The sequence below is a fragment of the Bos indicus genome, chromosome 27 (genome assembly GCF_029378745.1).
Source record: "Bos indicus isolate NIAB-ARS_2022 breed Sahiwal x Tharparkar chromosome 27, NIAB-ARS_B.indTharparkar_mat_pri_1.0, whole genome shotgun sequence".
In the NCBI taxonomy this organism is placed as follows: domain Eukaryota; kingdom Metazoa; phylum Chordata; class Mammalia; order Artiodactyla; family Bovidae; genus Bos; species Bos indicus.
Genome location: NC_091786.1, coordinates 6050701 through 6074688, shown reverse-complemented (window position 1 = coordinate 6074688; position 23988 = coordinate 6050701). Strand labels below are relative to the sequence as shown.

At 43.1% G+C, this 23988-nt stretch overlaps 1 protein-coding gene across 7 annotated transcripts; it reads right to left on the bottom strand.

Annotated features, from left to right (window-relative positions):
- Positions 1-4768: 4768 nt before the first annotated feature.
- On the bottom strand, positions 4769-22453 carry LOC109553493 (zinc finger protein 705A-like). 7 transcript variants are annotated; one of them, XM_070781636.1, is made up of 10 exons: positions 22213-22366; positions 18548-18706; positions 18014-18342; positions 13145-13421; positions 12813-12883; positions 10388-10474; positions 8203-8329; positions 7394-7489; positions 6848-6927; positions 4769-6397 (listed from the first exon to the last, which is right to left on the bottom strand). In XM_070781636.1, the coding sequence occupies exons 6-10, from the start codon at positions 10397-10399 to the stop codon at positions 5747-5749; spliced, it is 966 nt and encodes a 321-aa protein (XP_070637737.1). In that variant the 5' UTR covers positions 10400-10474; positions 12813-12883; positions 13145-13421; positions 18014-18342; positions 18548-18706; positions 22213-22366; the 3' UTR covers positions 4769-5746. The 7 variants fall into 7 exon arrangements, with proteins under 7 accessions (XP_070637737.1, XP_019809091.2, XP_019809090.2 ...); XM_019953532.2 differs by lacking the exon at positions 18014-18342 and adding an exon at positions 21121-21228 and having other exon boundaries at positions 22213-22345; XM_019953531.2 differs by lacking the exons at positions 18014-18342; positions 22213-22366 and adding an exon at positions 22373-22453.
- Between the last annotated feature and the right edge of the window lie 1535 nt (positions 22454-23988).

The window sequence follows — 23988 nt, the reverse complement described above, 5'->3', positions numbered from 1 at the left end:
GTGTTTACAGTTTATCTCACCAACTATCGTACAATAATACGTTCACTCCTGCTTTCTGGGGACCAGTGGTCATTTTCTCCAACAGAAAGGTGAACTTTCTATTTCCCAAACTTCTCTAGTTTTTTAATTTGATTGAGGAGAATAACAAGGAAAGTTATGAATGATTGCTAAGTCACTTCAGTCGTGTCCGACTCTGTGCGACCCCATAGACGGCAGCCCACCAGACTCCCCCATCCCTGGGAGTCTCCAGGCAAGAATGCTGGAATGGGTTGCCATTTCCTTCTCCAATGCATGAAAGTGAAGAGTGAAAGTGAAGTCGCTCAGTCTTGTCCGACTCTTAGCAACCCCATGGATTGCAGCCTAACAGGCTCCTCCATCCATGGGATTTTCAAGCAAGAGTACTGGAGTGGGGTGCCACTGCCTTCTCCGTATGAATGATTACTAAATGCTATTGTATGCTCTGTAACATAGTATAGGAATGTGTGCTGTTTTGTTATTGTCACTATTAAATCTGGATTATCATATTTAGAACATACATTAAAAGTTTACTTTTTTGTGCCACGTGGTTTGAGGGATCTTAAGTTCCCCATTTAGGGATTGAACCTAGGCCAGGGTAGTGAAAGCACCAAGTCCCTAACCACTGGACCATCAGGGAATTCCCAAAAGCTGATTTTGGAAATCTATTACAGCTTATTTTTTAGAGAGCCAGCATAGTGGAAAAATAAATGTGTTTTGATTTATGCATAATGTACCCTGCTAATTCATGTGATAATATGTGGATTTTTATGTTCCAGGCATATAAAGAATAAAATAATGTCTATTTTTAATTCTATCTTAGGGTCTGTCATCTAGCAACATTTCATGCTAGGTTCATTCACGTACCCACATAACTGTTGATGTACAGAGGACATTCCTCCAAAAGAACTGAAATCAAAAAATTACATAAAATGAAAATTTTACATCAAAATATAATCAATTATTATGAAATTTAAAATCAATGGTATTAACCTAACAAATATTTTTTTTAGCACACATAGATTAAGTTGTAGATTAAGATAATCTAGTTAATAGTAATAAAAAATTCAGATAAAGTGTTCTTTACCAAGAAATGATATATGTAAAGTATGCCAGAGTGTGAATTACTTGACATTTCAGATGAGAACATTAACCATTCTAGGAATTCTTCATAAATAAATGGTGGCAATAATTTTATTATATGGAAAATTAAAGCTATTAAAATATAACTTCAGATAACTCATTCTTTTGTAAATGTACACTTTTTAAAAAGTTAATCAGCAAAGAGGACTTTTAGAGCAGTGAAAATACTCTGTATGACATTATAATGATGGACACACATCATTATACATTTGTCCAAATTCACAGAATGTACACCACCAAGAGCAAACTGTAACGCAAACTGTAGACCATGGATGGTTATGGGGCGTCAGTGCAGCTTCATCTTTACTAAAAAATGGACCATCTAGTAGTGGTGCCCATACTGTGGGAGACTGCATGGTTTGGGGGAAGGAGCAGTCTCTGTACCTTCTCAGTTTTGTTGTAAACCTAAAACTGATGTTGAGAAATGTTACTTTATTTGTTGAATAAATATCTCACACAACTTTTGTATAACTATTACTGAGAATGTTAGAAAGCATTCTATTAAAATTTTATTAACGTATCTTTCAAATTCTGATATACTAGTAATATAGACTATGTTAACAGTACTTCATTATTTGATATTATCATTGTTTAATTACTGCATAATTCAGTATAAGCACATATTACATGTTAATGAAATTGAAATTTACCATTAAAATATTCCATCATTAATATTTTCATTAATTACTGTATTATCATTATTGTAATTAGTATCATTTAAATTCACCTTCTACTTTAATACTAGAAGTTCTAGTATAGGTTATCTAAAATCTTACTGGTTTTTCTTTTGAATTCCAGACATGACTATAGTCAACCTGTCCTCAAATCCTGTTCTAGTCTCTGAGGGCTCTCACTGCCTGGGGGCTGCAAGAAGAAATTCACTTTGTTTTCATCTCAATCCTATTTGACTTGTAACACTGTAATTAAGTTTTTAAAATGTGAAAATCCCTAAGAAATACTGTCTTTATTCAATGCAGTTTAACTTGAATACAACTATAGTTCTCAGTTAATTCAGAGATGCTTTTCAGAAGGTTCCATACACATGTGATCATGAATCACCAGTTGGACACCTTCCTCTGGGCTAGTTTTCCCTAAAGGACAGATTTGTCTTCAGGAACTAATAAACTGAGTAAGGGGTACCTTTGAATATTAAATGTGGTGGTGATATTAGTCTTCTGAGTCCAGTCCAGTTATCACCTGGAGGTTGTCCTCCCATATGGAAAAGGCTGGAGACCCGGTGGTTGCTCTCTTGCCGCAGTTATGGCTGACTGCTCACAAGGCTGTGACTAGACTACGGGCGTTGTGATGAGGAGGGTCACGGAGCGCTGGGGAAGGGGAGACCCGTGCACGTGGATGGCTTTTTCTCTGATGTGGCAACACTAGAGCCAGCCTTAGAGGCAGTTCTGCATATCATTCAATCTTTCATGTACTTAAACTTAGAGGAGTTTCTAGATCTTACACATGTCATATAGAAGAACTTCTCAAAGGATTTGAGGATCTGCTTTCTTACCTATTTCTAGGTTTTAGTTCATGTTATTGGGGAGGCCTCTCACTGGTGTTTTCCACACAGGAAATGAAAACCACCCTCTGTGCTACCTACCTCTGTGTTTTCAGATGGTGCAGGCTTTCTATCCTTGGTGTAGTCCATCATCTCACACTATAGTTATATATACAAGGACAGTGCTTCTCAAAGAAGGTGGATCCTCAAATCTTGCACGGTGATGCAAGACAGTAAGAGCAAGCAGTGAGTGAAGGCTGAGACAGAGTTGTAAACTTCCTGGCTAAGCTTTAAGCACCAACACGGAGATCTGTTAATACTGGCAGAGTATTTTGTGCGGGGCGGGGGGGGGGGGGGGGGGGGCGCTTTTTGGTTTTGGCTCTAGTATTTAAGGAGATCTCTCTCAAATCACAAGGTGGCCACCAAACTAATACAGACCTCAATAGCATATCATACATAACAAAACCTTTTACACAAAGTTCAGAAAATCATTAAACAAATAAGCACAAACCACATAAAATGTCAACAAATCTCAGGAAGGCAGGAGAGTCTCATTTCTAGACACATTATAATATTCAAAATATCCAGTATTTCATGCAAAGAGATAAGAAAATACATCCCATCCTTAGAGAAAAAGAAAACTAATGGATACTGTCCCTGAGGAAGGACATTGGAGCTACTAGAAAAAGGCTTTCAATAACTGTCTCAGGTTGCTCAAAGAAGTAAACCAGGCAAATGATACTACATCAAACCACAAGTTTCAATTAAGAGGTGTTTTTTTTTCTTGGCTGTGCCCTTGGGATATGGGACTTTAGTTCTCCAACCAGGGATTGAACCTGGGCCCTCTGCAATCAGAGCACAGTCCTAATCCCTGGACCACAAGGGAATTCCCAACATAGAGATCATAAAATGGAGTCAAATAGATATTCTGGAGTTAAAAGTACTATGGGCTTTCACCTGTGTTTATTATATAAAATATTAATAGGGACTTCCCTGATCACAGCCAATCCCTCTCCCGCCAGAACACCAAGATGTTGAATTTTGCTCATCATCTTCACACATGACCTGTTTCCACCCTAGTTGAACAGTACAATCACTTTTCAAAAAATTATGTCAGTTTCACCCTGGGATGTGCTTATTTAATTGGCCTCAGGCTATGATCTGTTAGTAGTTGTAATTGTGTTAGTTTGGGAAGTAGTAATTGTGTTAGTTTGGGAAGAACACCCATCTGCTTAGTATTGAGAGCACTTCCCCTATAGATGTAGGTTCAGTGTGGAAGTCGGTTGAAAGGCAATACATTTCCAAGCCTTGGGAGCAAAGCAGGGGAGACCTCCTTTGAAAAAACTTTCATTTTTGCTTGGGGAAAAGAACATTAAGTTAATGATAAGAAGGGCTTCTGTGGTGTCTGAGAGGTTAGGGGATATTATAATATATTGCTTGGGTATTCTTTCCAGGGCTGCTATGTGGGGGGGAGGGCAGGGGTGGCACAGCAGTGACTCTTTGGAGGGTGCTGCTGCTGCTAAGTCGCTTCAGTCGTGTCCGACTCTGTGCGACCCCATAGACGGCAGCCCACCAGGCTCCCCCGTCCCTGGGATTCTCCAGGCAAGAACACTGGAGTGGGTTGCCATTTCCTTCTCCAGGAAGTGAGTAGGTGCATAACTAAGGACTCACCTGAATAAAATGTGGAATGGGGTCATACAATGAACCCTGATTTTTCAGAGGCTTCACAGAAAAATCCTACTAAGGAGTGTTCTTGGCCTGCAACGGCAGAGCTGGCTGTCTCTCTGGCCCCATGTAGCTGCCCCAGGGCAGAGACAGGCTGGGGACTGCCCAGCGGTTTACACTCAGTGTCTATGACACTGTGCACAAGGTCGGCCAGGGTCACGTGCCTGAGAAACCAGCCAGCGGGGTGAATATTGTCACCAGGGTGTGGATGGAGACAGCTGATGGTGGTGGGAAGCTGGAATGAGTGGAGCTGAGCTGTGTGGAAGGAGCTGTTAGAGAAACAGGGAAGACTCAGAGTTAGGCTGAATCTTACCCACATGTCACCAAATGCAGAGCCAGATCTGTGTTTACAGCTGCATGAAGAAAACTGGAACTTCATCAACATACTAGATTTTTCAGCAATAGACTTTATTATTTAAATATTTACAAATAATAATCTATTGAAAAAAGTTTAGTTTCTTACAAAATTTGGCATTCAGTGTTCCCAGATCACTTTACTATCTTGTATTTATATGTCAGATTTTTCTTCATAAATAGTTCACTCAAAATCCTGAATTACTTGCTAAATTGTACATTAAAAGCTCTTTTAAAGGATTTTTCACCCCACCTTAGTTTTCTGAAATCTAGATGAAGTTTTCTCCACTTGACTTTAGGATCACTTGTTTCTTCAACATGAGAGCCTTAATGTTGATTATGAAATGAGGTCACTGAAGACTTTCCTTCTTTCATGACAGTGTTTTGTACAGTCTGAATCCACACATGTACCTCAGGTGTGGGTCTTATGAATAAAGGATTTGTCATATTTTTCAGTGAATCACTTCTTTAGGATAAATTATTTGGTATTTCTCAAGAGCCTTCACCCTCTTACTTCCTGTCATAGTGATTATTCCTTCACTGAGTCTTCTTGTGCACATCGACTGTGCTTGGCTTAATGTTTGTTCAGTGATTAGACCCAGAGGCTTTCCCAGATGGAGTCTGTTCATGTTGTTTACCATGGATTATAAATGAAAGCATTTTCACACTGATTGCAGACTTGGATTCTCCCCTATGCAAATCCTCCAGTATGTTGAAAGTTTAGAGCTGTTGTTAAAGACGTCCACATTCCTTATATTTACAGTGCAAGTTCTCTCATGACATCTATGGCCACACAACAGACTGAAGGTTTTGCTATATAAATGTCACACATGTGGATTCTTTCATATAAATGTGCATATGTCAAATGGAGTAAGGATGACTGAAGGGTCTTCCCCACTGATCAGTATTTTACAGTGATTACAGCTGTCTTTGATGTGACTCTCTGATGGGTTCAAATATTAAAACTATGGTTGAAGTCTTGTCCATGTTTATTACATTTACAATACCATGTCATCTAAGGTCAGAATACTTACTGAAAACATTCATAATTTTCTCTCCATTGTGGGTTCCCTCATGTCGCCTAAGGGCGGAACACTGACTGAAGGCTTTTCCACAGAGATGACATTCATACGGCTTCTCTCCAGTGTGAGTTCTCTCGTGACGTCTAAGAGCAGAACATTTACTGAAGGTTTTCCCACAGAGCTGACATTCATACGGTTGCTCTCCAGTGTGCGTCCTTTCATGCTGTCTGAGGTTGGAGGACTGACTAAAGGCTTTTCCACAGAGATGACATTCATACGGCTTCTCTCCAGTGTGAGTCAGATTGTGTTTTCTAAGGTCAGAGCTTTGAATAAAGGCATTCCCACAGATATGGCATTCGTAAGGTTTCTCTCCAGTATGGGTCATCTCATGTCTTCTAAGGCTAGAGCAATTGCTGAAGGCTTTACCACACAGATGGCACTCGCATGATTTACCTCTGCTGTGGATCTGCTTATGTGGATTAAGGTATGACTGGTCACTCTGGGATTTTTGATACTGTTTGCTGATATTGGGTGTCTTTTCTGTGTGAGTTAACAAAGGTTGACTCAGTGTGGAGCTAGGACTGAAGTCTTCTCCCAAATCATTACATTCACAGGGATCCTCTGGAGTGTGAAATGTCTGCTTTTAGAAAGGAGATGAAAGGCTGTTAGTGGTTTGTCTACATACATTCATACACTCCTTGCTCTACATACAAATCCAAAACAAATCATTCAGTGAGAGCTTCCATTTACAATCTTTCCAATATTACCTGCATACATACAGTGATTTGCTTTTTATGTGTTGTAAAGACTTTCTCTAAATAGTATCCCAACTTCAGTTTGAGCTTATAGGTTAATTTTGAAGACTGCAATATGTTTCAAAAACTAGACATATGAACAATTTGTGCATTTGCCCACCCCCTCTTTTTTTTTTTTTAAAGATCTGAGTTTATGGTTTTGAGGTCAGGTTAATTTCTCCACTAAATGCAAACCATTTAAAACTTTTTGCTCAGATATACCTTAATCCAAATTATTAATACCCACTGCCAGGTTTTTAATGTTGATGACCAGGGTTAACACTCAGGAAACTGACCATTGGGATGATTGTAGATGTGTCCTTCTTGCTGATATGCTGTGTGGCTAACAATTCTTCTTTAAAGGCACTTTCCCTGCCTAAAATAATTGGGAAAAAAAAATTAGAATGGCATTAGTGAAATGAAAATGTTGAAAAACTCTGACCTCTATGTTTCAAAAACTGGCATGTCGATGGGGAACACTCCAAGAAACAGAAACACATTTATAGGGCATTGACAATTAGTAAAGATTTTCAGGAATGAAATATGAAAAAATGGAGATAAGATGCTGAGTAGGTAAAGAGGGAAAACCTTCAGAGGGGAGGATGAGAACAAGAGTTATATGTGAAAGTTTAATAAGTACATGAATGTCCTTTTCCCTAAAGCCAAAAAAAAGATAATGGCAGGAGGACACATGAGTGAGCCTGAAATATGTAAGGAATAACAACATCTAAAGAATTTTGCACCTACATCTTAGAAAATATCACTCAGTTAACAAAATCTTCAGTTGATGTTTGCTAAGTATGTACTCACTCACTGACTAGGCATAGGCCCCTGATGCATACCTGGACTGTGGCTTTGGAAAAATCCTCTTCCTTCAATCCACAGCTCTTCACCTTGCTCCAACTGGAAAATCACATCCAATTTGCAATGCTGATACCCTGTTCATAGAAAAAAGGTGGATTTTGAGTTTTGTGTTAGTAAAAGCACATTATCATCAAGTCCAGGACAGGCTACTGAGAAATAAGGAGGCTGACCACTGAAGTTTGGCTCAGGCAACACCTTGAACACAGAAAACACTGAAATACAGATCGTGTGTCCAAAATAGTGAAGACCTCTAGATGCTGATGTCCATGTTCGAAGACAGGACACACAGAATCCCTTAGTCTTTCCAAAAATGGAAAAATTAAATGTCCCCATAGTGGGTTGAATATTATTTTCAAACAGATGCCAGTAAGTTCCACGAGTATAATCAAGGTTTTACTATTTTCTCTAGTCTGCTGTCAATCCTCAGCACAGTGACTAAAGCAGAATAATTAGAAAATATTTACTCAATTTATTGATACATCAAAAATATTAAGTTCCCAGGTCTGTTCTGAATATTAGAGACTGAATAGGAAGAAAGAGATTAAACTGTGGTCAAGATTACATTTAGTGGGGTAACAAACTAGATGTAAGTATTACATAAAGAAACAACTTGAATGTAGTTATAAGGCCTACAAAAGAATCAGGACAGAGACTGGGTGAGTATGTAGAAGCTGTTCTAGATACTTATTGACTGAATCAATAAATATCTACCTACCTACCTACCAACCAACCTACCTACCTACTTATCTACTCATCTGCATACATACATAAATGTTGACAGACTCACCCACGAAGACCAGGTGACTGATATTTTCCAGCATCACATCTCTGAATAGCTTTCTCTGGGATATGTCCAGCAGGGCCCACTCTTCCTGGGTGAAGTCTACAGCTACATCTTCAAATGTCACTGATTCCTACAACATGGATATTATGGTTCTGACAGAACAATCTCTATTAATGTCCAGGGCAGGAGGGTTGATATGGCAGCGCTGAGTAAGGGGGTGGAGACGCTGGGTGTACAGAAGGATCAAACCAAGTTTGGGTTCTTGCTGAGCTGGTATTTGCTTTTCAGATATGTCACAGAGATATACACAGTCTGAATTAATACAGACTTTATTAATTTCTTTGTCATAAAGAAATATCACATGAAATGTGGTATGATAAAACCTGAAAAATCTCCCCTAAACTGGTAATTATGAGTTCAGACATGTAATTAAAACTTTCATTTGAAAATTCATAACTCTCTTCTTAATTTCAAATAACTTACAGACATATCACAAGGCAAACATTAACCATGATTTGCCACCTTTAAACCATAACTATGGTTATATCATTCCCCTAAAAGAACTTCAGACTCCTCATCTATTAAATGGTTTACTAACCAACCTAGATAGCACATTCAAAAGCAGAGACATTACTTTGCCAACAAAGGTCCATCTAGTCAAGGCTATGGTTTTTCCAGTGGTCATGTATGGATGTGAGAGTTGGACTATGAAGAAGGCTGAGCGCCGAAGAATTGATGCTTTTGAACTGTGGTGTTGGAGAAGACTCTTGAGAGTCCCTTGGACTGCAGGGAGATCCAACCAGTCCATCCTGAAGGAGATTAGCCCTGGGATTTCTTTGGAGGGAATGATACTAAAGCTGAAACTCCAGTACTTTGGCCACCTCATGCGAAGAGTTGACTCATTGGAAAAGACTCTGATGCTGGGAGGGATTGGGGGCAGGAGGAGAAGGGGACGACAGAGGATGAGATGGCTGGATGGCATCACTGATTCGATGGACGTGAGTTTGGGTGAACTCCAGGAGTTGGTGATGGACAGGGAGGCCTGGCGTGCTGCAATTCATGGGGTCGCAAAGAGTCAGACACAACTGAGCGACTGAACTGAACTGAATGTGCTATGAGTGTTGAATGATCCAATGAACTAATGAATGAAGTTCTTCCTATCTAAGTAAACATGCATTAAATACAAACCTCAGTCTATTACTCAGTAAAGTGTCCAAGAACCTTGAAACCATCTCCATCATTCTTCAGAAATGAACAAGTTTCATATAGAACTTGGTATCAGTAAATGTGGTCTCACTGAACTCAGTAAGAGTTGGATGTTCACAATAAGGTATGAGGTCAGATGGCTCAGCAGCATAGGCCAGGGACTCTGAGAGAGCTCTCTTGAAGGACAGTCCTAGCCTGACCATGCCTGTTCTCAGTTTTCTCTGGGACCTCAAACACCACTCATCACTCTCTCCTGTCTTTGGCTTGCCTCTCTGCTAAAGGATAACAGAAGCCTCTTGATTGGGTTTGGGCTATCTAGCTCTTCAAAACTATCCACAGGGTCTTAAATTTTTACTCTGCTATCCTCCTCCTGAACATGCAGCCACAATAAAGGAAATAATACCCCCCTCTATAGTAATTTCAGTTACCAAGTATGAAAAAAGGGTTAATTTTCTTTTTAAGAAGTTCCCAAAAGAGCAGATATATTCTATCAAAACTTTAAAATTAGAAAAAAATAAATGAATGATTCCTCATGCCTTCTCTGTCCTCAACTTCTCTCGTCCTCCTTTCAGAGCCCCCACCGAGGACCGGTGAAGACCGGACTCACTGAATTCAGGTGATGAGACCTCAGCCTCTCCACTGGATGGTAATCTTCTGCTCCTCCCTCATCTCTGGTCACCAAAACCTTAGGCTATTATAGCCAATAACATGATTAACAAGTGAATTATTCCCTGATGAGACCAGGGACAGATTAGAGAAAGAATACTTCTCTCACCTCTTCTATAAATACACAAGCTGCACAGAGGCTGAAATAAATCAGTGTGATGTTAGGAAGGATACTAGTTACTACATTTCACTGGTGCTCAGACCCATGAATACTTTTTGATTGCCCTTAGAACATCCATCCAATAAGAGAAACCTGCCCATTTCCTCTCAGGAGCAGGGTATGCAGTTTCAGCAGAAAAAGGCATTCCCTACTCACCAATGGCTGCATTGTCAATAACTCAGTTGCCAGCAGTCTTTCTCTGGGTTTTCACTCACAGACAGTCCAAGCATTAAGCAGGCAAAGCTGAGGATGGAGAGAAAAGTCAAAAGACTCCAGTCTTATGCACAAGTTCCAGTCCAACATCTCATGAAATCCCAAATCTTCACCTGGTTGTTGACTCCCAGTCACACCAACAAACATGCCGTGCACATTCTATGAGAAACACACAGAGGATGCTACTCCTCTCCCAGGGTCAAAACTAAGAAGACTGTAACTATAGTCATTAACAACAACGGAAGAAACACAGATAACTTATGGACATTTATGGACAAGAACATCAAAGCTCAAAGTATTGAGCTTCATATCAATAAGTAACTTCAATAACTCTGTGATATCCAGAGTTATTCTCTCCCTGACTCCAAACCACAGTGACCCCTGACTCATGCCACATGTAGATTTTGGTTTTCATTTGTAGGTAACACTAAGGACATTCTCAGATTTCATTATTCTTGATTTATGCACCCACAATGGTTCTTCAGCATTCACGGTGGCTCTCTGAAAACTCACTCCCTTCCAGCTCTCCCTTCAACTCTTCTAGATCTGTCCCCCATGAACTCAGAAGTCAGTTAACTAAAAATCTGCATATGATGGAATTAATTTAAGAATTTATTCCATTTGGAGGAATCATGGCACCTATCCTGCCAGCCTTGTCCTTAACATCCCCTGTGCCAGAAAGTAGCAGGAGTCCAAGAGTCATAGTGTTACCATCATGGACTGTTTCAACCCTGTAGGTCAAGGGTGGTTGGAGTTTAGGAGGAAATCTAGTTAAGGCCACGTGATTATCTTAGTAAAGGGGTAGCCGAAATTCTTGAAATCCCTGCATTAATCTTCATTGGCTGCCATACGCCTGCATTTCATTATATACAAACACACTTATGTGTATAGGCATACATATACATATGCACACAAATGTGTTTGAGACACACAGAGAAAGCATTTATAAAGTGTAAATTCTCCCCTTTGTTGTTTAGTTGCTAAGTCATGTCCAACTCTTGCGACGCCAAGAACTGCAACCCTCCAGGCTTCACTGTCCGTGGGATTTCCCAGGCAAGAATGCTAGAGTGGGTTGCCACTTCCTTCTCCACCATCCTAGGTACTAAACCCATGTCTCCTGCATTGGCAGGCGGATTCTTCACCACTGATCCACCAGGGAGTTCTCCTCTAAAATACCAATAATAACTAAATACATTTTATGGAAAAATGATGATAATGGATCATAAATGAAAGTAAGATTAACTCACCCATTTGTACCTGAGGTCCACAAAAGAAAAAAAAAAAAAAGATACATTCACATCAAATATGACTCTGTGCTTGGATATTTACATACTCACTTAGTCCTCACAGTAACCTGGCGATTTTAGTTTATCAATTTAACAGACGACATGGATAGTTTAAATCTCAACTAGCAGAGACTTTCACTAAATCCAACCAGAGCTAAACCTTTCCCTTCCCCTCTGCCCTGATCTGCACAGAGCTCTACCACTCCCTGAGGCCATTCATCTCACTAGTCACTAGGTATTTATGTATGCTCTGTCCTCCCAATGGTCTAAGCCTACCTAAGAATGATACGATTAAGCAAGTTCACCTCTGACCATTATGTATTATAAATACAGAGAAATGTCCACCGTAAGGTAACGCCCTCAGTGCCTTGCCCACAAGTGGCTGCAGTCCTGTAAACGATTATTTTCTGATTATAAATTCCTTTCCAAAATAATGGAGTCTGTCCTTCCTGGTAAAATTTTAATATTTACTCCAGTCCATGGAAAAGCTAAAGAAGCCAACTATTAGGGATACAGTCATTTACCACCCAAAACTACACAGCATATAACTGGTTAACTATCTTTCAGGCTCACGTGTATCTGGCTCCAAAGTCTATTCCCTGACCACAGTTTAATGTGAGTTACGTCCTTCCATGGTTTAAAATGCCTCTGAAAAATCAGAACCCCAGAGGGATAAACATTCATCCCCTCCCTAGGGGATGGATAAAATTGGTGCAGGGTGTGTAGGTGAGCTGGGATGATTTCAGAAGGCTTTATGCTTGAAATCACAAAGAGTTCCATACTCAGTGACCAGAATCTGAATCCCATGAATCTTAGGAAGAGAAGCCTGACAACTGGGGCCTCTCCCTCCAACAACCAAATACTCTGATGACCAAAGGACTAAAACCAACTGCCTTCAACCAGAATCAGGGAGAGGAATGACTGAGATTCTGGGCCTTTGGACAACATCAAAGCTGCACTAAGCCATCATATATATCCCCTCCCCACTCCAAGGAGCCCAGCGTGGGTTCTGTGTCAGAACTGCCATGCCGGGTTTAGAGCAGAGACCTTCGATGGCTTTCCCAAGTAGACTCCATACATACTCGGTAAGATGTCAGGCACATGTCTCCATGGAGCAGACTGTTCAGCTAGCATCTTCCAAAGCTGACAGACTCTGCAGAGGGAGAAAACGGACATTCCTTCATTCTCTGAAACTGAGGCAAGTCTATGGTTTCACCTCTGAGCTCCTACCGTCCTACACACAAGGCCAGGAAGTGGCTAGATGCCCTGCTCCAGGTGGGCCCTAAGCTCTATCCCGTGTTCCTCCTCACTGCGTGTGGACTGGGTCCTATGCTCTACACCCCTTAGACACCTGCCTCTACCCTGAGCTCTTCAGAAGAATGAGGACACCCCTCCCCCCGACACTGGTCCATACCTGGAAACCTGAATCTTCTCTGTGATACACAGGAGGGAGAATGTTGTCAGCATCCCAGAGACAAGCAGTGCCAGGGTGGTTCTCAGGCTTGCTCTCTGCCTGTTGTAGGCACACACTCTGAAGAGTAACTGGAATCTTCTGGGGCGAATTGAGGGGACTAAGGATCTGGAGGGTGATTTAAATGTCTGGGGGTGGGGTGAGAAATAGAATTCTGGGCACTGTTTCCTCTTATTTTCCTCTGTGAGTCACCCAACAAGGACAGTACTGTCAATCAGATCTGTAAGAAAAGCCCCAGATTAATACAAGGATCTGATAACTGGGGAACGGCTGTCAATATTGAGGACAGTTCACAATATCTGGAAGCTACTCCGTCAACATAGTTTACCTACTGAGTCATAAAGAGAAGGAAGATCTAGTAAGACTACTCGGGCATTGTCAATGGGGTTAGGTTAGGTTTTGACCTCAAGGCAGATTTAAATTGAAATGTAAAATAATTTTTTTACCTTTAGAGTTTTTCTTCTAAGGACATAAGATATCCAGGGAAGCCCTCTACACACAAAACAGAACAGCCCTGTGAATGGGAAGGAACATATCTAGCTGTCACTGCACTTTGCCCACACTTCCAAACAGAAGGCATCAAAGGTCACCAGTAGGTGAGAACTATAAATAAAGGTAGCCCTGCTGGAGCTGATATCTTCCTCCAAACTATCACCATGTATGCATGTGGCTTAAGGAGAACCCAACTCAATGAAAAAGACTTAGAAAAAATAACCAAAGGAATAATAATTAAAAAGACTAAAGCGTAAGACCCCGCGTCCGAGGTAAGGAGCAGCGGCTGTGCTTTGCTGGGGCAGCTCTGAAGACAGACTCCAAGTCCAAGGTAAGACAAACCCAGGTAAGACAGTAAGCACTGAGAGAGGGGATCAGGGGGCAGACTGAAACTACAGTCACGGAAAACTAGCCAATCTGATCACACGGACCACAGCCTTATCTAACTCAATGAAACTAAGCCATGCCGTGTGGGGCCGCCCAAGACGGACAGGTCATGGTGGAGAGGTCTGACAGAATGTGGTCCACTGGAGAAGGGAATGGCAAACCATTTCAGTATTCTTGCCTTGAGAACCCCATGAACAGTCTGAAAAGGCAAAAAGATAGGACACTGAAAGAGGAACTCCCCAGGTTGGTAGATGCCCAACATGCTAGTGGAGATCAGTGGAGAAATAACTCCAGAAAGAATGAAGGGATGGAGCCAAAGCAAAAACAACACCCAGTTGTGGATGTGACTGGTGACAGAAGCAAGATTCGTAATGCTGTAAAGAACAATATTGCATTGGAACCTGGAATGTCAGGTCCGTGATTTAAGGCAAATTGGAAGTGGTCCAACAGGAGATGACAAGAGTGAACGTCGACATTCTAGGAATCAGTGAACCAAGATGGACTGAAATCGGTGAATTAACTCAGATGGACCATTATATCTACTCCTGTAGGCAGGAATCCCTTAGAAGAAATGGAGTAGCCATCATAGTCAAGAAAAGAGTCCGAAATGCAGTACTTGGATGCACTCTCAAAAACGACAGAATGATCTCTGTTTGTTTCCAAGGCAAACCATTCAATATCACGGTATTCCAAACCTATGCCCCAAACTAGTAACACTGAAGAAGCTGAAGCTGAACAGTTCTATGAAGACCTACAAGACCTTCTAGAACTAACACCCAAAAAATATGTCCTTTTCATTATAGGGGACTGAAATGCAAAAGTAGAAAGTCAAGAAACACCTGGAGTAACAGCGAAATTTGGCCTTGGAGTACAGAATGAAGCAGGGCAAAGGCTAATAGAGTTGTGCCAAGAGAACGCACTGGTCATAGCAAACACCCTCTTCCAACAACACAAGAGAAGACTCTACACATGGACGTCACCAGATGGTCAACACGGAAATCAGATTGATTATATTCTTTGCAGCCAAAGATGGAGAAGCTCTATACAGTCAGAACAAACAAGACTGGGAGCTGACTGTGGCTTGGATCATGAACTCCTTCTTGCCAAATTCAGACTGAAATTGAAGAAACTGGAGAAAACCACTAGACCATTTAGGTATGACCTAAATCAAATCCCTTATGACTCTACAGTATAAGTAAGAAATAGAGTTAAAGGACTAGATCTGATAGATACAGTGCCTGAGGAACTATGGAATGAGGTTCGTGACATTGTACAGGAGACAGGGATCAAGACCATCCCCATGGAAAAGAAATGCAAAAAAGCAAAATGGCTGTCTGAGGAGGCCTTACAAATAGCTGTGAAAAGACAGGAAGTGAAAAGCAAAGGAGAAAAGGAAAGATATAAGCATCTGAATGCAGAGTTCCAAAGAATAGCAAGGAGAGATAAAAAAGCCTTCCTCAGTGATCAATGCAAAGAAATAGAGGAAAACAATAGAATGGGAAAGACTAGAGATCTCTTCAAGAAAATTAGAGATACCAAGGGGATATTTCATGCAAAGATGGGCTCGATAAAGGACAGAAATGGTATGGACCTAATAGAAGCAGAAGATATTAAGAAGAGGTGGCAAGAATACACAGAAGAACTATACAAAAAAGATCTTCAGGACCCAGATAATCACAAGGGTGTGATCACTGCCTAGAGCCAGACATGTTGGAATGTGAAATCAAGTGGGCCTTAGGAACCATCACTACGAATAAAGCTAGTGGAGGTGATTGCATTCCAGTTGAGCTCTTTCAAATCCTGAAAGATGATGCTGTGAAAGTGCTGCATTCAATATGCCAGAAAATATGGAAAACTCAGCAGTGGCCACAGGACTGGAAAAGGTCAGCTTTCATTCCAATCCCAAAGAAAGGAAATGCCAAAGAATGTTCGAACTACCGCACAATTGCACTCATCTCACACACTAGTGAAGTAATGCTCAAAATTCTCCAAGCCAGGCTTCAGCAATACGTGAACCGTGAACTTCCAGATGTTCAAGCTGGTTTTAGACAAGGCAGAGGAATCAGAAATCAAATTGCCAACATCCGCTGGATCATTGAAAAAGCAAGAGAGTTCCAGAAAAGCATCTATTTCTGCTTTATTGACTATGCCAAAGCCTTTGACTGTGTGGATCACAATAAACTGTGGAAAATTCTGAAAGAGATGGGAATACCAGACCACCTGATCTGCCTCTCGAGAAACCTGTATGCAGGTCAGGAAGCAACAGTTAGAACTGGACATGGAACAACAGACTGGTTCCAAATAGGAAAAGGAGTACATCAAGGCTGTATATTATCACCCTGCTTATTTAACTTATATGCAGAATACATCATGAGAAATGCTGGGTTGGAGGAAGCACAAGCTGGAATCAAGATTGCCAGGAGAAATATCAATAACCTCAGATATACAGATGACATCACCCTTGTGGCAGAAAGTGAAGAGAAAGCCTCTTGATGAAAGTGAAAGAGGAGAGTGAAAAAGTTGGCTTAAAGCTCAGCATTCAGAAAACTAAGATCATGGCATCCGGTCCCACCACTTCATGGCAGGTAGATGGGGAAACAGTGGAAACAGTGTCAGACTTTATTTTTGGGGGGCTTCAATATCACTGCAGATGGTGACTGCAGCCATGAAATTAAAAGACACTTACTCCTTGGAAGGAAAGTTATGACCAACCTAGACAGCATATTCAAAAGCAGAGACATTACTTTGTCAACAAAGGTCTGTCTAGTCAAGGCTATGGTTTTTTTCAGCGGTCATGTATGGATGTGAGAGTTGGACTATAAAGAAAGCTGAGTGCTGAAGAATTGATGCTTTTGAACTGTGGTGTTGGAGAAATCTCTTGAGAGTCCCTTGGACTGCAAGGAGATCCAACCAGTCCATCCTAAAGGAGATCAGTCCTGGGTGTTCATTGGAAGGACTGATGCTGAAGCTGAAACTCCAATACTTTGGCCACCTGATGCGAAGAGCTGACTCACTAGAAAAGACCCTGATGCCGGGAAAGATTGAGGGCAGAAGGAGAAGGGGATGACAGAGCATGAGATGGTTGGATGGCATCATCGACTCAATGGACATAGGTATGGGTGGACTCCGGGAGTTGGTGATGGACAGGGACGCCTGGCGTGCTGCAGTTCATGGGGTCGCAGAGTCGGACATGACTGAGCGACTGAACTGAACTGAACTGAAAGCATAAGAGAGACTGGCATGGAAAAGAGATTGAACATTAATATTCAGATTCCTTTGCCTTGGAGCAGAACATCATTTAAAAATTATATAACAATTTTAGTGATAAGACTACAAACTATTAAAAACCTTAATTAATAGAACTTCAAAGCTTAAGTACAGGAGTGAAAATAAGAGATTATAAGACATCAGAAGGAAAATTGACTTGCAGGGCTCCAAAACTTCTGAAGTAAAATAAAGATTTATTAGTAATTTAAGAGAAGAGACCATATTGGGAGATCAGAGAGAAGAGAACAGTCAGTGCTAAAAACTCATTCATTTATGTGGATGACAGGCTTTAAAATGAGCAAAAGATAAAAGAATTAAGTAAAAATCAAGTAAAAACTATTGAAAGGATCAGAGAGAAATTGAAAACTGTGAAAGACAAGTCTGCAACTTATAAAATCCACATTAATGGTAAAGATAACAAAGGAAATGATATGACAAAAATAATGTAATGATTTAATTCAATAAAGAAGGATTAAAACATATTAAAAAAATACACAGAACAATACAGTAGAGACAAAAGTCTTAGTTGACAGGAGACGTGGAAGCAGGGAATGGAGAGCTATTGCTCCCATCATAGGACCATTATCATTACTGACATTCATCACCGTGACGGTACTTATTACAACAATTACGATTTATCATTGATGTTAATAAATAGTGACTCACCTTTCTCTGTTCACACAGGGCACCGAGTTTCCTGAACGGACTACAGAGGGTTTCACAAATATATACAAATACACTGATCCTTTCAAGTCATCCCAGGCCCCTTTGCAGAAACAAGTGTCCATCAATTTCCCAAGTTTCTCTCAGGAGGCCGGAAGCGGCCATTTTGACAGAAAAGACTAGATGAGGACATCCTGGCTTGCCTGAGCCTCTGGAAAATGTTATAAGTCATACTGGGGACCAGCAACCATTTGATCCTGCCTGCAAGGCCTGGGAAGGAAGCCCACGACTGGCCAGGCTCAGTGAAAATTTTCCTATAGTCCTTGGAGGCCCTGGAACAGACAGAACAGGAGAAGCATGAAACCTACAGAGGAGGTCCTTGCCACCTGGAGGCTCTGCAGCATTTTCTAGGTGTGCCCAGAACCAGGCAACTGCTCACCTGCTCTACATCCTATGAGTATAGAGGAGGGCAAGAAGGGACCATCTGGCTGCCCACTCACAGCCCCAGGCTTGGAAGCAAGATCTCAGAGTACATACCTCTAGGCTGTAGGGTGGAGCAGATGGCAGAATGTGTAGCAAGACAGTCCAGGCTGAGAAAGGCTCTAGTCTTATTGTTCAGAGTAGGTGGGGCCCTGGAGGGCTGGGGAACAGGGCATAGTCCCTGAGTCTGGCCTTCTTCCCGGGAGGCCAGATTCCCTGAAAGACACATACACATATACATAAATGAACATAAATGTACATTCAAACTGTGGAGACTTTTTATCTCCATTTATCCCAAAGGAGAGACTTCAGTTCACTCACTGCATCCATCAAATTTGACTGTGTAATTAGCCCCAGAGAAGATGTTAGCTAAATGCAAGAGAGTATGTCAAATAGGCCACATAGGCTTATCGCAGTAAAGTTAAAGTGAAAAAATAAACAATAATCAGTAGTAGAAACAAACTATTCTAAAGACAATGACAGTTTAAACAATAGGGTTACAATACAATCAAATGACCAATTAACAGTTACAGTTACTGTCACCATGGAGAATGAACATGATCAATACCACAGAACAGGGCCACGGTTGTTATCTTGAAAAAAATGTTTCACTTTAAATGTACTTAACAGAAACAAAGGGCTTGAAAATGAATGAGCCAGTTGTTCAACCTTATAAATCAAGAGAAACTAAAAGGAAACAAGAGTAAATTGACATTTCAAATTGTTAGGAATTAAGATATTAGTAAAAGTTAAAAGAAATACAAAAGATTAAATAAAAGAGTAAAGAATAAAATGAAGAAACAGATTATTTGACAGAAATCAATTAAGTAAAAGTTTTGATAGTCAAATCAAGGAATTAAAAAAGACACATGAAAAGCTTCTTTCTCAGGCAAGATCAGTTCTGTGATCACTCCGAAGTGTGGAGCACATGCCTTCAAGGCTTCGACTCAACACACCCTTTCCAATGCCACAACCACACAGGGGAAGGAATTTACTGAGTGGCACAGAAAGTCCTCCTGGGGCTTCCCTGGTGGCTCAGGCGGTAAAGTGTCTGTCTGCAATGCAGGAGACTGGGGTTCAATCCCTGGGTTGGGAAGATCCCCTGAAGAAGGCAATGGCAACCCTCTCCAGTACTCTTGCCTGGAGAATCCCGTGGAGGGAGGAGCCTGGTGGGCTACAGTCCATGGGGTTGAAGAGTCAGACACGACTGAACAACTTCACTTCACTTATAGTCTCCTGCTGTCTAAAGATTCAAAAGGATTCATAGGGATTCAGAAGCAGTAAACACAAGATGAACAGGTGGATTTTTCTGTCCATTTCTTCAGAACACCCTCCCACCCTACAAGAAGCCCCACATATTTGGTTGCAGCAGTGGGTATGGGAGCTGGACTGGCCTTCCCTGTTAGTCACAGACCCCACGGTCTCCTTAGCATCTGCCAAGCACAGGGTCACCTCAGGGGAGGATGGAAGAGACTTCCCTTCCTTTGGCTCCTGAGCTTCTCAGTCTCCCTCCCATTCCTGGCTCCTTAACCCCTCAACAGCACTCCTGTTCTTTCTTCCAGCTACCTTCACAGAGGCAAGCGCCCGCTAAGCCCTTCTCATTGGAGAGATACTTTTGACCTGTGCTTAGTTTAAAAAGTCTAGACGTGGACTTCCCTGGTGACACAGTGGATAAGAAGCCGCCTGCCAATGCAGGGGACATGGGTTCAGTCCCTGGACTGGGAAGGTTCTGCATGCAGTGGAGCAACTAAGCCCATGAGCCACAACTACTGAAGCCCGTGCCCCAGACTCAGTGCGACAACAAAAGCCTGGATCCTCCCTTATCAAGCAGACTCATGACTTCTGCTTGATGGAGTCAAGTGATGGAGCAGGCTAGGGGGTCAGCAGGAGAGGCCCTTAGAGAGGAACCAGCACTGTCCCCATGGGAATGACATGGCCTGACAGGGACAGTCACAGGGTCTGCCCTTCTCAACCCTGCCTGCCCCTAAAAATCACATCTCCTTATTCTGAGCAAGAGCTACTTCCTTTCATGACTTTAATCCCAGTAATCTCAAAGGTTGATGCTTTTGAACTGTGGTGTTGGAGAAGACTCTTGAGAGTCCCTTGGACTGCAAGGAGATCCAACTAGTCCTTTCTGAAGGAGATCAGCCCTGGGATTTTTTTGGAAGGAATGATGCTAAAGCTGAGACTCCAGTACTTTGGCCAGCTCATGCGAAGAGCTGACTTATTGGAAAAGACTCTGATGCTCGGAGGGATTGGGGGCAGGAGGAGAAGAGGACGACAGAGGATGAGATGGCTGGATGGCGTCAGTGACTCAATGGACGTGAGTCTCAGTGAACTCCGGGAGTCGGTGATGGACAGGGAGGCCTGGCGTGCTGCGGTTCATGGAGTCGCAAACAGTCGGATACGACTGAGCGACTGAACTGAATCTCAAAGGATTTAACTCCTCTTTCCCAGAATATCACACTACAGCTATCAAAAAACATATTAAGAAGACCTAATCAGCAGCACTGGAAAACATGAAAGAAAGGAGTAGTATTGGAAAACATGCAACGGAAAGAGCTCAGCAGCTTATTCACCACGAGCAGAAGCACTCTCTTCCAACTAATTCTGAGAACAATCCAGCTCACCCTTGATCACTTTCCAAGACAAGAAGAAAGGATGTCTAGGGGGGTCTCTGAAGAGGAGACTGTGAAGAGATGCCCTGGGGAGCAGCAGGGCCCCAGGACCAGGCGAGGCTGGGGAGGGAGCCCCAGGAGAGGACAGGGGTCAGCAGAATCCAGAAAAAGGGCCCAGACTTGGTTGGAAACCTCAGTTCACAGCCCACTAAACTAAAAGCTCATCTAAGGGGATAAAGATGTTGAATACTAGACTAAGTGGTTAATCCAGGGTTTGACTGTGGTAAAAAATTACCAATATCTTTAGCAAGAACACATTGAGATAGCATAAACTTATTTAGCACTAAGGAATATTTTCAATATATGAAATGATATACATTGGAAAATCAACTGAATCTGACACAATACATGTGAAAGGGAATTAAGTTGGAAATTTAAGAACAAAATGAATGAATCTGGGATCTACTTTTCTTTTGCCCCCTGCTGCTACTGTGGCTCATAACTCCCTCCTCCCATTCTGTCCTTTTCTATCTGTGGATCATCTTTTTCTGTCTTTTCGTTCATCCCCCTGCTTTTTGCCCAGGTCACGCTCCTTCACTCTTTACTGTGTCTTTCTAAGCCCAGGGGACCCACTCCCCCAAGCTCAACTGCCCCCTGCTTCTATCTCACGCTGTCTCTCTGGTTCTCCCTCGATCTCCCTTTCTCCTCATCCCCTTGCCCCACGCATTCACAGGACGAGCACGCCTTCCGGTGGGGCCCTGGGAACGTAAACACACCCTGACAGGCACTGCCAATGGGATAGGATCTGAAACCGCCCCCACCCCGGGTCTCGGGGGCCTCTCTGAGGAGGTGACTGCGAAAAGATCACCTGGGCAGCAGTAGGGCTGGGGCCCAGGACGAAGCAAGTCTGCAAAGGAGGACTCCAGGGAGGACAGGGGTCTGCGGGACCCGCGGTCAGGGGCAGGCGTGACGGCCCGACTCCGCCCACCAGGGCCGGGGGACACGCCGGGAGGGACCTGACCAGGCGCGGGGAGTGGAGGGAAGACGGGGACGAGGACCGAGGCTGGAAGGTCGGGGCGAGGACCAGGCGCGAAGCGGTTTTACCAGAAATAGGTGTGGGTCCGGCCCCCGCGGCAGAGCGCCTCCAGACTAGGCGGGGCTCCCCGCGGCTGGGACAGTAACAGCCGCGGGGGCCCGGGAATGTGGAGGACCCGGCGCTGAGCGCGTCAGCGCGCAAGTTTGGACGCGAACTACTGAAACTCACTCGGTGAACCGGGCCGCCAGTCCTGGAGATCTGCTTCCCGGTTGGCAGGAAATGGCGCCGCCGGGGGTGTGACCAGGGGGCGTGGCCCTGGGCGTGGCCACCCGCCTCCCCGCCCCTGGGAGTTTCCGGTCGTTGGGTACCGCGTCTCTGAGACTCCATCGCCTTGGGACCTCGTCTCGTGTCCAGCCACTGGCGCCGCGCCCACGTTCCCTCCAGTCAGATGTTTACGGTGCTTTCAGGTAAAAACCTAAGGTCGTGAGGCCACTTATACTGAATGCAGAGATCTTTCTTTCTCAAAAAATAGAAAATGATTTAAGTCAAAAATCCTTTCTGGGAGCGTGTCCTGTGAGTCCTGTGATACGTTTGACATTTGGGTGGGAATGACATCCCACATGTTGTGTAAATCATTACTCTCTTAATATATTGTAGTTTCACATTTTCGTTCGTGTTTATTATCGCAGTTACTTGAAAGTAACAAGGGACACCAAGTGGCCCCTCCAGAACCAAACTCTGACCACCCCTACCCCGCCCCGCCCCCCGCAGCCCCTGACAGCAGCTGTAGGACTTAAATGTCCAGCCCAAATCCTGCTCATGTGCCCTAAGGTCTCCTGAGAGTACCCGGCCCCCTACCTCCCCGTTCCAGGATCTTCAGCAACAGGATGATTTGTTCACTAACAAGTGGTCTAGTGGGCTCTAGACCACTCAACCATTGATATGGTGCTATGAACTGAATTGTGACCCCCCCGCCCCCAGTTTTCATACATTAAAACCCTGTCCCCCCAGTGTGATGGTGTTTGGAAATGAGGTCTCTGGGAGGTAGGTAGAGTTAGATGAAGACTGGGGCCGGGGCCGGGGGGGGGGGGGGGGGGGGGGTGCGGTGGGGGGCGGGCAGGGGTCGTTAGAGGAGGTCACCAAGAGAAGATGGAACCACTGGTCGACTCAAGAACTGGACCTAGGCAATTAGAGATCCCTCATCCCCTCCCCTGTCTTTGAAATGTATATTCTGCTCTGTTCCCTCACTAGGGTCATTTCTAGGAGGCAGCTTTGAGAGTAATGTGGTGTCGAGACCACATGGATGGTGTGTGTGACTGAGGCTCCATTAAGGCCTCTCTAAGTGCTTAAGATTCTGGGAGATGGGTGTGGAGATCTACTCACCTTGTAGCTGCCCAAGACAAGCCTCAAATGTAAGTTCCCTTTCTTATTAAAATAGTAGCCTTCTGTTCTCGGGCCAGGCTTCCTTCGTAGCTCAGTTGGTAAATCATCTGCCTGCAATGCAGGAGGCTGAAGTTCGATTCCTGGGTGGGAAAGATTCCCTAGAGAAGGAAATGGCAACCTACTCCAGTATTCTTGCCTGGAGAATCCCATGGACAGAGGAGTCTGGCGGGCTACTGTCCACAGGATTTTAAGAGTTGGACACAACCTAGCAACTAAACCACCACCATTCTCAGGCCAGAGGGTACCCAGATATTTGGTTAAATATTGTTGTGGGTGTGTCTCAGGGGTGTTTCTGGGTAAGATGGACATCTGTGTTAGCAAACTGAAAGAAGCACAGTTGCCCTTTCCAGGGTTGGGGAGGAGAAGCTCATTCAAGCCTTTGAAAGTCTGAATGGAACAAA